This window comes from Argentina silus, assembly GCF_951799395.1.
Source record: "Argentina silus genome assembly, chromosome: X".
Taxonomy (NCBI): domain Eukaryota; kingdom Metazoa; phylum Chordata; class Actinopteri; order Argentiniformes; family Argentinidae; genus Argentina; species Argentina silus.
Window position 1 is genome coordinate 31,454,030 of NC_139653.1, and position 18,204 is coordinate 31,472,233.

At 42.8% G+C, this 18,204-nt stretch overlaps 1 protein-coding gene across 1 annotated transcript in view; it reads right to left on the reverse strand.

Annotated features, from left to right (window-relative positions):
• The window catches only part of fndc3a (fibronectin type III domain containing 3A), a 52,965-nt gene that overhangs the window by 25,432 nt on the left and 9,329 nt on the right, over nt 1–18,204 (reverse strand). The window contains exon 3 of the mRNA XM_083695346.1: nt 5,315–5,390. Within this exon, the coding sequence (XP_083551472.1) occupies nt 5,315–5,390 (76 nt within the window). The remainder of the gene's footprint in view (nt 1–5,314; nt 5,391–18,204) is intronic.

Sequence of the window (18,204 nt, forward strand, 5' to 3'; positions counted from 1 at the left end):
GGAGTAGTGCCATAGCATTGGTGTGGCCTCTCCCAGCAGGTTGATGCGCAGTTCTCTGGACTGCCAGTATTTATTCTTCAGCTTGAGAAGCCTGGCCTCTTGGAGTTTGGTCATGGTGCGATCAGAGAAAGAGCGGTCACAGCCCACCACTGCTCCACCAGCCTTACAAACATCTCAGACATCCATCTTGTCTAGCATGATTGTGCGTTGGCAGTCTCATTTGTTGCTGCTTGGCCTCCAGCACTTTAGTATCAGGGGTGCTGCGATTGAAATGCCTCACCAGTTTGCCAGCTGCAACAATGACCCAGTACACAGACTGCAAATCCACTGTCGATGGCCAGCTGCAAGGTGTGCGCGAAGCAAACAGTACCAGTCCACTCATGTGGGACTGTTGGCCGCCGCTATATTACTTGCGTTGGCATGGACGCAAGCTATGACTTGACCAGCTAGTCCCCATGCCTGCACAGCCTCCTTCAACTTCTCTGCCAAGTTGCCAGCCCTATGTCTCTGGCATACTTTCTGTAAGCAGGACAGCTGATTGTACCTACCAGTTCTCGTCAATGTAGTGGGCTGTTACCGTGATCTCGCTGCTCTGTTCTCGCTACACTGTTGTCAGTGTGGTCCAACAGTTGGTAGGTAGAGCCACCCTTTCGGCTGAAGCTAGCTTTAATATATGAAGCTCTCCCTTCATCTCTCTGAATCTCGATACAATGCAGCTGGTGATTGTGCCTCGGGATGGGATGCGATATCCTGGCCCGAAAACCCTCGCTGTCTACTGTATTAATGGGCATCAAATCTTTTTCAATCATTTTACACAGCCTTTGTGTGATTCTCTCTACCCGTTGCCCATCACACATCCTCCTGCCGGCTAACACTGATGTGATCGTTGGTTAGGAGGATGCACCACCAGCCAAGACAGTCGGATACTGGCTTTTCAGGTGGTACATCATGGGGCTTGTTGTGGTATTGTATTTTAACAAAGTTTCGCAATATTTGCAGTGTTGTCTTTAAGGATGAAATGGTCCCGTTTCATTTTGGTTGAATGACTGTGGTGTAGGTGTCTGTCTCCTCATTACATGGTGCCCTCGTGTTGAATTTAAATAATTGATTTCACCAAAAGCTCCCACTCTTTCAGTTTGAGACGAGACCCCAAGTTATTAAATTTCATTGTTTATTTTGATATGCTTGATCGATCAAATTCTTAACAACGATGATTAATCATTAACAACCCTAGTAAGAAATAGGGACGGTTGGGAAGTTGTCAGCAAGTCTTCACCACCCTAAACCTTTCACGTCTCTCGAGATGACCCTCCACTTCCATCCGTGACTTCTTGTTTGCACCACGATTTATATACATTGCATGATATGATAACATGGAGTTAGCTAAAGAAGTTTTCAATGCAGTCATTTTGCATGTGAGTTTGTTATAAAAAAAAGAAAAGAAAAAAGAAATAAAGAAAAAAGGAACAGCAGGAGGAAAGGACAAAGGGTAGGCTACTACTTTATTTCCCACAACATGAAGCACTCCTCCTGCTCTCAGCCCTTACAAAAAGAGACATGGATGGAAACCCAGAGAAAGACAATGCCCACAGGGGACCAATTTGTTAATACTGTGGGATGCTATTAGACTGTGGGATGTGGAGACTCTAATTCCATACTACACCTCCTTAGATTTATTTGGAAGACAGGGGTGCGTGTCCCTTCTATTATGCAAAGCCAGCATCACACAGTGGATGATGTAACAAATAAAAATACTATTGACTTGGCCTTGCCCTCTCTCAGCACCCCACCCCCTCCATAACCAACACAAAAACAAAGGGTGCTTCTACATTTCACCCCCTCCAACCCCCCCCCCTCCACCTTCTCTCCTTTCTGGCAGCAGGATAGCAGTGAGAGAATGAGTCACAAGCTCGTTCATTCTGAAAGCCACTCACTGCAGATGCTGTGAATGAACATTGTGTGTGTGTGTGTGTGTGTGTGTGTGTGTGTCTTTGGGGGTGTAGGCTAAGTGTGTGTTCATGCATGGAATGTTCAGTATAACCTGTGTAATATGTGAGTGAGGATGTTTCTTTAAAGTATCGAGGTAATAATTAATCATACTGACTGTCTTGAATAGTGGTAGTCTTCATAGCCTAGTCTTGCGTAGTTATCACTAATCCAAATCACGTGGTTCTCCTGCCTCCTTTGGAGGTTTGGAGAACTTTAGATTAGCTGATCTCGCTTGGATGGAACGCTGGTTGTGAGCAGATGCAAGAGTTCACATTTTGATTGGCTTTGAGCAGAAGTGATGTTTCAAGAATAATAACCCCCTCTCCTTTTTTATTACTCTTGAAAATAGCAAATTAGTCAGTGTTAGCCATCACCATTTTTCCTGGAATCATAATTTGGTTATTGGACTCCACCCCTCTGTAGCAACTTTCTGCCTCGAACCTCCCCAGGCTTTCCGAAGGTGAGAAGAACTGGGAGATTGGGAGCCGAGGTTATTCATAGCCAGACCATGAGCTGAGCACTGGAGCACCTACACCAGCACTGGCAGCCCCATGATGCAAACCCCCATTCTGTGATCTCTGCCTGTCCTTGCTGCCCACTCACTTGCCAATGTGTAGGTGGTTCTTTAACACGCATAAATACGAAATAGCCAAGATGTATACTCAATGCAGAGGCTGTGAATGAACAGTATGCATGTGGCTGTGTGTGGGCACTGACCTTGTAGGGGTAGGGTATATGTTGATTTTTCTTATTTTATTTCAAAGCTCTTTACTTTTAGAAGAGAATTGTCTGCTTGTGAGGCAGTCTGATCTGGTCTCTATTGTGCTTCCTCATGCTGTGGTTCTAGTTGAGCAGGCCTCCCTCTGTGGGTTAATGGTGTGAGGGATTCTCAGGCCTTATCAACAGCAGAGTGCCCTCTGACCCCACAGTGTCTGATTTTCAAGAGCACAGGGCCCATACGGCCATGCTGTTGCTCATCTCAGCCACATGACAGGATGACAGGCTTAAGTCCCTCCAATGGAAAATGGCTGAGAATGGCTGCCACTTGGCGAGGAGGATGTGTTTCAAAACGATGGCTTGGCTGACATGGGTCATGTGAGCAAACAGGGTGGAAAGGACATTGAATGTCTCAAAGAGAACAGAGACAGAAGGCTTTGGCAGTAAGGGTGCTGACTCTCATCCAAGCCAGGTGCACACAGAGTCCCTCTTCAGCATTTTGTCAATGTCCCAGAGTCACTCTCTTGGCTTTTTTAGAGAAAGCCCATCACCATCACATTCAAAAAGCCCTGTGGAAAACGCCTCCCTGCGACTAGAGGGTGCTCTTAGCCATTAAACAGAGACTGAATCACCCAAAGTGACGTGAATCACCGGCGGAGTGAGTCAGATAAAGAAGTGGATCTAATCAACCCAATGGTCCCTGATGCTGAGTTGCTGCATCAGTCGCCGGGCTTATCAGGTATCACCCCCCCTCAATGCTTCTGGCCTCAACCACCTCCACCCTGCCAGGCGCCAAGGAGGGCCAACACAGGAGTGGGGCGCTGGAGGGTGGGGGTGTGATGGTAGGTTTGAGGAGCGAGTTGAGAGTGTGACCAGGGTAGCTGGGCAGACATTATCGCTTCATTCCTGGCACGCAGAGAACCCCTCGTGGCAGGGAGATAGCAAGCTGCAGGATGCTAAATGGGCATTTTAATTAGCTTCCCTGCTACCCCCCCCCCCCCCCCCCCCATGTATGTCTTAAAGCAAAAGGCATTTTATTTTTTACCCCTTTTTACAAGATTGCCTCTTCATATCAAGCAGCCTGTCATGCAGTCAGGCACAAACACGTAGCAATTACGCACATCCAGCTGCTATAAATACATGAATGAATACACAAATAGATCTAGGATAGAACAAGCCCAAAAAAAGAGGCGTAAACCAGTTCCTTCTGGTTTCTCAGCTGTATCACATTTCCCCCTCCAGCACATTCTGAGGTTAAGGGTTACCACACACACACACACACACACACACACACACACACACACACACACACACACACACACACACACACACACACACACACACACACACACACACACACACACACACACACACACACACTCCCTGCACCATGAGCGGTGAGTCATCCCTCCATTCACGTCACTAACGTGTGACAGACCAGTTAGGAGCTCATCTATGTGATGCTCCTCCGAGTTCTTTGTTTCTACTATGATAGAAGGACTGTGCACCTCGCTCCCTATTAGGACAGTTCACTCAGCTCATCATCTATTAGGACAGTTCACTCAGCTCATCATCTATTAGGACAGTTTACTCAGCTCATCATGGGGCTATGTTGGGGCTGGGATGGGGAGGAGGATCAAGCTTTAATGAACCTTTCCATGGGTTTCAGCTATATGTCTGTGTGTTTCTGGAATGTTATAATAAATGAAGGATATCTGAATCCATAAACCCAGGCCTGTCACAACACTGACCCACCTTCACACACTATGTCAACACTACATCCACTGCCTCTCTGAAAAGGTCACAGAACATGACCAAAAGACTTATTACCGTAATGAATGCTTAGGTCTCACAAAACAATCAATCAAATAGCCAACAATCATTTCTACTAGGCTATATGTGGTCTCAATGGATAATCAAACAGCCATTATCTCTCCATACTTGAATTCGATTTTCGACTGACAAAAGTGCTGGTAAACCACCCCACATCAATATGTTGACATCTGTCAATAATGTATCGAATACTACAAACAAAAGAAATAATTTTCAAATCAATACTCCCCCATGAACCTGCAATGTATCATAATCATTTACAATTACTGTCCTGCCATTCTACTTCCTCCCACTACTCCAGCTGTCTTTCACTAGAACTGCCAAGGCAGTTTCATTGCATGCGTTTTTGCAGTCACAAAGCCTGTGCAATTACAAACAATAGAGCAAAATGAAACGATTGCCAGTAGGACAAATAACCATGTGTAACATATCTCATTCAAACTCTGTCTCTGTTATGACTGCACTACCAACACACTGCAATTACAGCAAACCTTGATTTTACATTATGATTAATGTATCAGTACATGGCTCATTCAATCATCTGTCAAATTAAACAGTCACAGAAGCCTGCCAAGTCACATTAGGGCAGCAAAGTCATTGACTGAAATGGAATTCACATCAGCTATGTAGACATGGTAGAGAAAGGAGATGGAAACAAAACTGCCACATATTTTGAACTGCAGGAAATGGGTTATCAGAGAAAAAGTACTGATTACTTAATATTCCCTCAAATCATGTGGAAAACAAAATGTAGACAGTAGTTAGTGTTTCTTACCTGTGATACACTGATACTGACCATCCTCTCGTCGAATAGTGAAGGCCTCACCTGGGTTTACCTGAACCAGGATTACCTGTGAAAACAGAGGGGAGCAGTCAAACACAGGCATGCTTACCACTGACCACACACAAGGACAACTCTTTTTTGGACAATAAAAGAGTCCAAAAAACAAACACTAAACCCCTGGAACATCAACCCTGTGTTCAACCTTCCTTGATTCTACTTTATGATAGTACCCCTCTACCCCTTTCATCATGTACATAAAAAAACAACAAGTGGCTGTATTTATTTAACCCAAAAGGAGAACATATTAGAATATTCTATATCTGCCAGGTGGATTTAAAAATAGCATGAATAGCAAGAAAAGCCAACAAGTGTCTGGTTAGTCTGATAGCTAAATCAAAGCATTGGGTTGCCCCCAGAAGTCAGAGGAAAACCCCAAGTCCAAGGTCTGCCTATGCTACAGGTCTGAAATTCCAGTTTCAATGGTGTCCCTACACATAAGAGAAACATGTTCCATAGACAACCACTCATTTCTCTCTCCTCCACATTCATTCGAATAAGATGGACATAATGTGGAGACGGTGTTTATTGTAGGCTACATGAACCCGAAACTAAAGCTCACACAGGAAACCTGACCAATTCTGAGAAAAAAGCAACGGAAATAGCTTGTCTGACAAAGTGAATGTCACTCTACGTCAATGATGAGGGCTGAGGAAGAGGGACATTTTCTTAATTAACTTATAGCAGCTAGTCCAAGAAAAAGCAATTTATAAGCAACGCATTTGAAAATGGCTGGATAGAAAATAAAATAGGCTAATGAGTTAGGGTACACATGAAAATTGTTTAGTTACTTATTAACATTTGATGTCACATTGATTTCCTTGGAGTACAGAGTAACATCATTTGTATGAAAGAAAAAAAACACACAAAAAAAAATCTCAAGTTTCATTAAAGCTTGGAACTCTGTCGTCCTCTCTCTCTCTGACGGTGTGGTGCGGACATCACCGTGGCTTATTTGTTGAAGGGGTTGCCGTTGAACTTGGTCTTAAACATGAGTTTTTGTGAACTGACCCAAAGAAAATCAATTTAACTGAATAATAGACAATGCTGTTCCATTTTTTGACCTTTGGAAATATTACATGTTCAGATGGTATTTAAATATACTTTTCAGAGATATCTCAGACTACAAGGAGTACAAGGAAACTGTGTGTGATAAAAGTATTGTAATCACTGAAAATCTGAAAGAAGCTAAGCCTTTCCCTGCAGACTTACAGAGTTTGTACTGTTGTCTCAACTACTCAAATAGCCTGTTGAAATTCTAGTAAAACATATAAACCCACAAATAAACTAGAGTTTAACAACAAAATGAGAGCTGACCCCACATTTTTTTCAAATAGCTAATAAGCATTGTGTAACATATAGGATTACAGTTTGTGTATGTTTTATTTTCTGATTAGCCTGACTACCGTTCGGGTTCTGGTAACTGTTTCTCAATAATTTGGTCTCCAATCAAAAACTTTAAAATCAGAAATAACTAACATAGACTAATCAAAGAGATAGAGATAAGTGGTCCTGTGCAACCCAAGGGCAGCGACAGCAGGGAAATACTACTCATTCAGCCCCCCTGCTAAATATGACCACTCCTTAATATCAGAATATTACAGAATACATTTTAAGATTTAAAAGAGACACATTGTTTCCTCCCAACAGATTAATGGGACAAGACAAATACAATTTCATGTTGATCATAATTTAATTTAATTAAAACAATAAAACAACCAATATAACCTCAGAATTTCCAATTGGCATCACTCGTCATCTTTACTACTCTGGGTTACTTCATTATAATAACTTGTCAAAACTGTACCCTCACAAACCTTTCCCCTCCATTTGATCTTGTCTGGTAAAAATCACTGCGTGTAATTAGGCTTGTGCAGCTCTGCTGTGTGTGTGGGCGCTGGTTACCTCGCTCTTGTGGAAGTCGCTGTCATAGAACATAGACTCCCATGGCATAGGGGTCTGACTGTGACTCTCTCCCAGCACAGCCATCATGAGCATCTCAATCCCTGACATTGCTCCCATTCATAAGCTTGGCTGGGAGATGGAGGAGCCCTTTGACTGCCGCGCACACATGCCGCGCACACATGCCACACACACACACACACACACACACACACACACACACGCAGCGGCAGTGAGTGTAGCAGTGCAAGTGTAAGAGCACACTAGGAAGGGGTGGCCAAGGGAGGTCTAATTGAATCAAAGTCAAGGCACTCCCCACTGGTGTGTGTATAAGTGCATGTGTGTGTGTGCGCGTGCGTGCACTTGTTTGCTCTCCACTCCCCCATTTCTGTGCGAAGCAAACACTTCCACTAAGAACTTACAACTGATCTCTACCCCTATAAAAAAACATCCAGTGATTTTCCACATCACCATTAACAACAACAACAACAACGCACCCTTCAAGACAAAGATCTGACTGCTACTTACTGTTGCCCGCATTGCTTTTTCTCATTCAGGCGTCGCTGTTCGCACGGTCACAGAAAAGGACGACCCTCCCAATGCTCCAGGGTCCAAGAGACCCAATCCCTCTTCACCCAGCCCTCATGACAAACCACCTGACATGCGATGCCAGCACATCGGGCCCGACTGAACCTCTACTCCCTCCACTTCCACACTGACCCCCCGCACAAAATCAGAGAAGAGACTGCCAGAAAGATGACTGCTGCAGCAGGCGCTGTGGGGGTGGATGGGGCTCGGTTTCAGTGCTGGCTGGCTGGCGGTAGCCTTCACAGGACGCGTGGCGTGAAGCCCATGTTTGCAGAGAGCCTGGCTCAGCCTCGTCTGCTCCACAGCGGAGCTCTCTGCTGCAGACGGCTCCCTCTCTCCTGCCTCTGGCTCCAGCGCAGCCTCCCTGCCACCAGTCTCCACGGCAACCCCTTCAACAAATAAGCCACGGTGATGTCCGCACCACACCGTCAGAGAGAGAGAGGACGACAGAGCTTATCGGCAGTGCCTGCAGTCTCCGGTTAGGGGGAGGTTGAGCCCAGGAAAGGAGGCCAAAAATTTGAGAACAGGGGAGATTCTACCAGAAAGAGCTTCTGAATTCTCTCCCTCAGTCTCGGTTTCCTTCTCGAATCTGTTAGTCACTGCGTGTCTGCTCCATACCTTTTTTGTACATGTTTATCTGGGTAATTTGAATAATATCCCTTCAAGGGTTGACATTCAGAGATGTGGAGAGCCAGCCAGCAAAGGTAACAGGGTTCCACAACTTATCTGGGGAGTCCTTTGTTCTGCCTTTTTTTTCTCGACGACAACAATGGCGTGAGGGAACTGAACGACCCACGCTGCTTTAGAGGCTGACATGCACGACTCCGTTATACTCCCTCCCTCCCTCCTCCTTTCTCTCTCTCTCCCTCCCCCTCACTCCCTCTCATTCTCCCTTTCTCCCATTCACAGAACGACACGCCGTACACCTTCTATTAATACTCTGATCGATGTGAGAGGAGATGAGGTGGTGGTGGGAGTTCAATAGCAGAGCTCCAGTGCTGGCGACAATCACAGCCTTGAGTTCTCTCATGTCTGCTTGTCTCAAAGACCACCAACCGGTGGTCTGACAGACAAAATAAAAAGGGAGCCATTATATAGGGACAAACAAAGGAGTGAAATTGCAAGACCCAGTGTTCCAGGCCTCTTTTACATCTGCCCCTATTAATTAATGCAAAACAGATCATTCATTGGAGCTGCAGTTGCTTGGAGGTGGCAGGGAAACAGAGAAGTCTGCTTCTGTGTTATTGACAGTGCACAGCTTTAAAATAAAGAACATGCATCTTTTGAATAGCAGCAGCAATGTGCATGCATGCAGTTTTTAGCATTTCTATGTAGTAGCCTACATCATCAGAACAACTGAAGTTCACTTTTGGTTTCTCTCTAATACCACAAACCTGGTGTAAAATCTGAGGTTCCATAGACCATGAAAGCACTTCCTCTGACAACACAAATTATTTCAGGCAGTTGTCAGTCATAGCATAGTCAGCTCTCAGATCTGCGCTTAAGACTCCAGCAGTGAGTCCCCCACAGTTAAAGCCATGGCAACTGCCTGACCGTTCTTCTAAAACTTACATTGAGGATGAATGCCTCTGACTGAGCCCCCTGGTCCCACTGTAGGGTACTCATGGAGACTTCATCTATGCTCTGATAGTACAACACACTGACAGGTAGAACCGGCTCATTTACTCAACACGTTTTTCTGTGCTTCTGTTCAATGATACCTATTTATTTTCTGTTAACAATTCCACATTGTAAGTTTAGGTTGGTTAACTATGATTTTACTTCCCCTTCAGGGATGAATACATCTTTGGTCACAGAGCTGTGTAGGCTCGGCTACATTGTAAAGGTTAGGCGTTTCACAGATGAGTAGGTGATTTTTCCCCTGTCACATTCACTACAGGGAAAGGTATGTAAAAACACAAGATGAAAGAAATAGCCTGGTAGTGCATTAATGATCCCTGAAGATTTTGAAAGGAATAATAAAAAAAATCCCTCTTAACAGCTAACCTTAACATGAAATCTCATACAGGTGCTTGTACACAGCGTGTACACTGCTGTTTGGCAGGCAGCCTGTGTGTTTGGCCCATGAGGAGGGAGAGGAGTGATTAGCACACACTGCCACAGAGGTAGTCACTGCTGTGTTTTATTACCTAGGAGATTGGGCCAGCTCTGTGCGTTCACGGTTGTTAGCTCTGACGTTTCTAACTTAGTGGTGACTCAGGGTTCAGGTTTCTCACTATTTGTTCCTCTTAATTGTTTACCCTGCGCTGATGTGGCACAGCAGCTGGGCGGACAGGAAAAGGGATTCGAGTGACGTGGGGAAGAGCCTTCCAACGTTACAAACAGGCAGGAACTAATGCAGCCTCCCTGAAAGTGATGACATAAGCTCACTTGTGCAAAGGTAATTTAGAGCAATTTGATAAACCACCCTCTAGGAACCTCCGGATACATCCAGATCAAGGTTGGTGAACAAAGTCTAGTTCCCAGTACTGTTTACTTTTTCTGGAAAATGCTTTCAAATGTGGAATTCACTTCATCTGCACATAAATTGATGGGTTTGCCTTCGTTCCAGTCTTTAGTTCTACTGATAACCACCAGTAGAAACCCGGAGTCTCACTGTAGTTTCCATCTGCGTACTGTGTTCATTGGCATCCCTCATTCCACAATCACTTCATTAAAAAAAAAAAACTGTTTCTGTAACCTTGAAGGGGAGACATCAATTCTGCCCACCCTTCCTTGAGATCCCTCCCCCGAGGGGCCAAATGACTGATCTCTCTGTGATGTTTACAAGCTCTCAGGAATGTGTCGATGTGGTGATGTCATGAATATAATTGATAGGATGAGGTCTCATTGGTTCTCCTTGCAAACAGCTCTAATTTAAATACTATGGTTGAAGTCAGGCATAAGAACAGAAGTAGAGAAAAGATTCTTTCTCCCTCTGTGTCCTGGACAGAGGTACCAGATGTTGTTGTAAGGACAGTAACGGATCATGTGGTCTGTTTTTGTTTCTCTCCCTCTCTTTTTTTTTATCATTTGTTGTATTGGTCTATTGCTTCAGGTATTATAATCACATTGTTTGTAAAGATAACTCTGCATGAATAGTGTTTTAAACAAGGCCTATTCTCAGGACCAATATAAATATTTGGTAATTGTAAACCCAAGGAACTGTGCTTTGATAATGTAAGGTAAATCACTCACCACGTGTAACAAATACAATGGCAAGAGATAAAGAAGTGCATGAATTGATTGAGTTATGGGCTTTGGTAACTGTTAAAAACACATTGCTGAAGTTGAACAAGAAAGACAAGAATGGTTTTACAGCTAATTCATCTGAGAATGAAATCCTTGATTATTGGCAAACAACTGGTGTTCATAAAAGCAAGTCAGAGAAAAAACTAATTCTATATGCAATTGCATATCTGCTTAACAGACACCAACAAAAGAATCTTACCCACGAGCGAGATGTCAACAAGCATCTGCATTACTATCTTGCAAAAGTGTGAGAGGATCTTGCGACGAGCCTATTGATTAGTGAAAAGGCCTCTATGGAGAACATGCAGAATGATGTGCTAAATGCATTACTGTTAAGTGAAAAGGCCTAAGGAGAGAATTCAGGAATTGAAACTACAACTCGATAACTTTGGTCATGAAAAGCTTAGTTGGGCAAAACATCGAGAAAGATGCCGATTGCTTCATTGAAAAGTTATGTTAAGCATTTGCAATAACACAATGAATCGCTAGAGCGCGATGCTTGCAACACTGAAAGTGGAATTAGCGACATCTCCCAATGTGATTCAAACTGCACTTCTGATGCTCATTCTTGTAAATCTGTTTCTCAAAATACAAAATGCTTGTCTCTGTACAGTAGGCTGACGGTTAGAGCCGAGCTGCTGTTGTGACGATATCGCGACTGCACCTTTGATTTTTTTGTATTTATTTTTTTAAGGTCATTCACCTCGTCAAAACAACCACCAGGAGGCATCATTGAGCATATTGGATATGTTTACAGTGTGTTAGCGTGTTCACAAACACTCCTGATTAATCTGCACATTTCATGCAGTAGGCTGAAGGACAAAGCAATGAGCGCAGTTCATGTCATTCAATTTCTGCTCTGGCACCGCAAGTTCCCGCTGAACATATTTCACATGATTGAAATGAGAACTTTCATGAATCAAATCAAAATTGTTTACATGCCATGTGCAATGCCAAGAACAAAACAAATAAACAGCTCTGATCACGAGAGCTTGGCATATATTTGTCACTGTGTCAATCTGATCTGACCACCTCGCATTTTAGCTATTTGTCCAGGGATGTACGGTAGGAAGTATATTTTACAAGGGGGTGCTGCCTAAAATGTATAACATAGTGCTTAGTGTGAGTGAAAAGCATGGAATGATCGAGTCTCAGGTAAATGACACAAGGCCTAAAGTTGATTCACCAGAGTGCACCCGATAAACAGCTCTGATCATGAGAGCATTGCATATATTTGTCAATATATCAATCCCAACTCATCCAAACCTGCGCTACAATCTAGCAGGAGCCTGTCATCACGCACCACCACACAAAGTGATTACATGTAGTAAGGTGAAAACCTCACATTTTGGCAATTTGTCCCCCCCCCCACCCCCAGCGTGCTCACAAAGCAAAGAGCCTTAACACTTACTCACTCCCACTCTGCTCAAATGCATTTGAATAGAATTATTGGGGGAGGGATGTTGCAAGTATATTTCACGAGAAGGAATAATACAACAAGCAAAGTGAAGCCTAATCTTATCGATGTCACATCGACCTGGGTGAATGGAATATGAATCAAATAACACCGCTCAAAACTAAAATAATAGTCCTCCCAAAATCTTGAACGGCACCTCCCAAATAGGCAATGGCATTATGATAAAAAATGTGTGCACAAAACAAGATTACATTGCATTATTTTATTTGCTCCATGGTTAAATGAAAACCGAGATTTAGGTGTAAGCTGTTCTCAACTGTTGCAAACAGACCTGTCTCATTACAACAGAAATCCGAGCTATACAAATCTCACTTTTGGCATGTCTCTACTCACAGACTTCAGTCAAAGTTAGGCTTATGTAATGTTGATGGAGGGTAATCTTTGAGAGAACGGGAGGGGGATGCAGGACGTTGTGCAGGACATTATTGAATGTGTCACTGTCACCTTGATTACGTCAATGTTACTCTCCTGTGCACTTGTGTTATAAACTTTCATTTATTGTAGCAACCTCATGATGGATATAGGGTGGGTAAATTTGAATATCATGCCCGGAATGGGTATGTAAATAGCCTAAACTTATCGATCTTGATCGTTTCCGATTAACAAACAAAGGTGCGAAAATGTATCCAGCACACTCTCCCCTTCAAACGATCCCTCTAAAAGCTCTACAGTATACAAAATAAATGCATCACTGTTATTACTACATTGTGTGAACGAGAGAAAGCTGCCCTTGCTGAAAATGTTTTTCAATTCCACTGAAACCCAACATATTGTACTTACTGCTGTCACGCATGAAAATTCCTAACTTCATTCTGTAACATTATTAAAGCCGACTCGCGCTGATTCAGGTTAGACTGCACTAAAAACATTTCCCCTTGTTTCTCTGTGCTGTGAGAGAATGCGTGATCTGCAATTCATGAGCTGCTATAATAACCTTGATTTTGCCAATCTACAGTACATGTATCTGATAAGGCAAACCATTGTCTTTTCAAACATCCTTCATAACTCTTCTCACCACCTTGTGGTGGCTTTTGGCAATGTCACACCGCATGTACGGCATGGCTGCGTGCAGGGATTAAACCCCTGCCAACTGTAATTACAATGGCAAGCGATGCAGGCAAGAAAACAAAGTTTTCTATGGGCCATTGTCAGGAGGCCGCAGTAGATGCAATCCAAGCCAAAAACCCACGTTATATACTGTAGTTACTGTAAAAGACAAGGTCACTCTGTGACAAGATGTTGGGATCTGGGAAGAGGCAGTAGTCCTCCAATATATTTCATCATGTTGCAAAATTCAGAATTGATCTCAACGGAGAACGGCTCTGTTTGACTGTAATCAACATTCCATTGTTACTCCTGTTCCTGTTCCAAAGTTCCTTATCAATAAGTAGCCTACCTTTGAGACCAGTTCAAGAGAAAGAGCGATGTTACAAGTCAATGACAAGGCATTTCCTTTATCCCTTCTCTTAAATCTGGTATGTGCATATGTATTTGTATTCTTAATTGAATGCTTTCTTAGAACTTTTGCCTCCAACGGTATGTTCGTATTTGGTGTGTTTACACTTTAGATTGTATTTGTATTGTATATATTTGAAGTAAGATGGATTGCTTACATTATTTCTTCTCTAAATGAATCTCCTCAAATTATGATACAATGCTCTCATTTGTCTGAAAATGCCTCAGATGGATCAGTGTACTTGGATAATCTGCTAGAACTATGCATGAATTCTGTTGCAGCTTGTTATCGGTCTCTTTAGACAGACCAGTGGTGACCCTGGGTCACTGCAGCTATATTTGACCATGTTTCACAGAAGCAAAGTGTGTGAATAGGGAGACGGCCTAATGTTAAACTTCACATAGCATTTGCATGGCATGCCTGGAGTAAAGCCAGGGCAAAATTTCTGCAACACAACTTGTAGTTAACCTGACCCTAAATGCCGTGAACATGGCAAATCAATTTAGCAAACATATGTTTATGTAGCTAAACAACACATAACTCAGATGCACATAATAGTTTTTTCTAATTCTGACTTAATCTAAGTCTTTGTTACAAACATGTATACTTATGTAACTAAACAACACACCTTATACACCCACATTAGAGTTGTTCAAATTCAAAAAAGAAAAGTTTTAATTGTACTTTTCACAGCACATTTCTATTTTGTTTCTCTCAAACCTTTCATACATCTGTTTAAAGCTACATTTTTGCACCTTTCCTGTATCATTTTCTTTTGATTTTGATTCTTCTTTTGATAACTGAAAGTTACAACACCAAGCCTATGGAATTGTTCCTAGGCATATATATTGTTTCCACATTGTTGACTGTTTACCATCACTCCATTTAATCTTACTTCTCCACCAGGTGTACATCAACACAAACCATTCGTTTGGACAAAGGGAAGGTATGTACTGTGTCGGATGGTGTGTACTGGATGAGTCCACACACTTGTTTATGGACCAGTACACAGTGTCCAACATCATATCCTGATCACAATGGTTTTATTCAAGGGAACATTAATAATACCCTCCTGCATGATGTGAACCTGTTTCATGTCTGCGTGTCGTATAACATTTCAAATGTTCTTTCAGCGTAACCCTAACCCTAACCCATGTCCCACTGCAGTATTACTGATAATAAAACCTTTAACTGGTTGCAGTCGCATATGGCTGATTTGGTATCTGATGGCAAGGACAGACTCGCTTTCCAAACCCATTTGTTTTTTGTTTGTTTGTTTTTGTCTTTCTCTCGGGAAGGGGGTAGCTCATTGGTAACATTACCCTTTGCTTCTCTTTTGTCTCAGTTCTGATGACTTCTACTGATTGTAAGTAAGTGTGTGTGTGTGTTGGGATGTTTATAAGCTCTCAGGAATATGTCCATGTGGTAAGGCTGTGATGGATAGTGCCAGTTACGCGGTTACAGGCTGTGGCCTGTGCACACCTGGGGTTAACCACAGCCACTGAAGCTTCTTCACCCACCTCTGGCCAGCAACAGCTCAGTGCGGCCCAGGCGTTTGCCCAAGGGGTTAAATACACACGGGACAGTGACAGATGGCAAGGGCTGACAGACAGTGTAACTCGCTTTCTGGCAATAGAATGGAATGGTTCTGTTCTGAATGGTTGGAAAAAAAGCACATTTAAAAGACATGCTGAAATGTGACAAACAATATGAGTTGCCAGTGAAAAGGTATGTCTCTCAAACCTCTGTGCCAATAAATTGAAGGATGACGTACAGAGAGAACTCATCGACCATCGACCACTTTGCAGTGTGTTATTGAAAATACATTGATAGAACTGTTTGAAGGATATACACTTTCATATGACTGATACAACTTGTGTGAATACTGTGATTACATTTTCCCCTTTCTTACCACACCTCTAAAGTTCTATAGCCATTGTTCTGAGAAACATCGTATGATCACCATATGGATAGCTGTGGTTTCGGAGGGAGTGGTGGAAGAGAGAGAGAACAAAGGGACAGACACATCTTGCCGACAAGAAGGTGGATAGGTGTGAAATGTTGAACGCCGATTGATACAAAAGTCTCCCCATTGTTCTTTCTCTCCCGCTACCTCTCGTGTGAGCACAAGCTCGCAGGTGATGGACTTTGCGGCACCTACCATTTGTTGTTTCATCTCTTTAAAAGACAATCTTGAGAATCGCCTCTTTAGACTTGCGCTAAACAGACTGGGCTGCTGTTAGGCTCTTGTGTCTTGTTTGCAAGCAATAATAAATACCGGACTCAGATATTGTGGCTACTCAGGACTTCATTTCTTGAATCCCATCTCTGAAGAGCTAACGTACAGAGTGGTAAATCCTAGACATCTACCACAAGTGACAATATAGTAACGGATATGTGGTAGAGTGTGAATATGACCCCTTACATGAGCCTGACTGTCCACTACCTCACCAAAGACTGGTCACTCAAGTCCCGCTGTTTAGAAACCAGCTACATGCCAGAGAGTTACACAGCCAACAACCTGGCTGAATGCCTGCAATGACAAAATTGTCCTGTATCACCACGGATAACGGGGCGAACATTGAGGCTGCAGTATGGCAACTCAAATGGCCTTGGCTGAATTGCTTTGGCCACAATCTACATTTAGCTGGGACCAACGGAGAGTACCCGCACAGCCTGTGCAATAAGCCTACGCAAGAGTCTGGTGAGCACTTTCTCGCAAAGCTGTCGAAAAAAGAGAGACCTTCTGAAAGCACAGACGGAGCTCCAACTCCCAAAGCACCGCCTTATTCTGGTGAGATTAAGTTTGATCAGCTTTAATAATAACTATCTAATTTATAGTGTAGACTATGCTAGCCTATTCAATGTCTGAACAATAGCCTATCCTAAATTAATGTTCATGTTGTTATTCAAATATGCCTTAGCCAATAATAACAAATAATTGTGTTGTGAAAATATGATGGGCCTATGAGTTTAAATAGCTTATAATGCTGTAATTTATTAGATATTTTATTGCATGTGTTATTGCGCAACACGGTGGAGGACTAAACCAAAAATGATCGAAAGGGTTTTGGAGCAAGACGATGCCCTCGGAGGTGTCCTAGTCTCTGACCGAAAACAATAACATCTTATCCCGACAGGGCAGGACAAAGAGGAATTGAAATCAGTCCAAGCGGTACTTAAACCCGTGGCTGACTTCACAGATGTTCTCTCAGGTGAGAGCTGTTTCAAAGTTTCGTCAGTGAAGCCTGTGCTACAACTGTTTACAGTGGAGCTTCTCAGCCCAGAAGCTACCTACCTAAAAGAAGATCGACTGGACTCCATTGATGATCCCCTGCCATGGTGGCACAACAACCAGGGTCGCTTTCCTTTGATGGTGAAACTTGCAAGAAAATACATGTGTATTTGCACAACGAGCACCGCCTCAGAGAGCTTTTACTACAGCGGGGAACATTGTTACCCCTCAAGCCAGACAACGTAAATATGCTTGTGTTCCTGGCACAGAACTTAAAAGAATAGGCCAAATAATAGACTGAACAAAATTCTTATAGTTTGCCTATTTTCCTATTAAATAGAATGCATTTATTTTTCTCTTTTAGCCTGTTATTTTAAAAGGACACACACAACAGTCTATTTGCACTGACTACGGTAGGCTTAGCATGTCTTTTGTGTTTGTAATTTTTCTATATATCAAGCGCCAGCTGCCTGTTATTTTATTTGTGTAGATTAATTAATAAAAAGCAATATTTCTGTTCCATGCGTTCATATGGCAGACACTTTTGTTAAATATGTGTGAACTTTATTTTATGACTGATTCTTGCTTTCTGTTGAATCAATAAATAGATCTTCTTAAAACATTAGGGTTAGATGTATTCATTGCTCATGCGTCCCCATTGTAAAACGGTATTGACAGTTATAACGATTATTTTCATGACAACCTACCGTAAACCAAAATTCCATGACCATCACAGCCCTACAATGTGGTGATGTCATGAATATAATTGATAGGATGAGGTCTCATTGGTTCTCCTTGCAAACAGCTCTTAATTTAAATACTATGGTTGAAGTCAGGCATAAGAACAGAAGTAGAGAACAGATTCTTTCTCCCTCTGTGTCCTGGTCAGAGGTACCAGATGTTGTTGTAAGGAC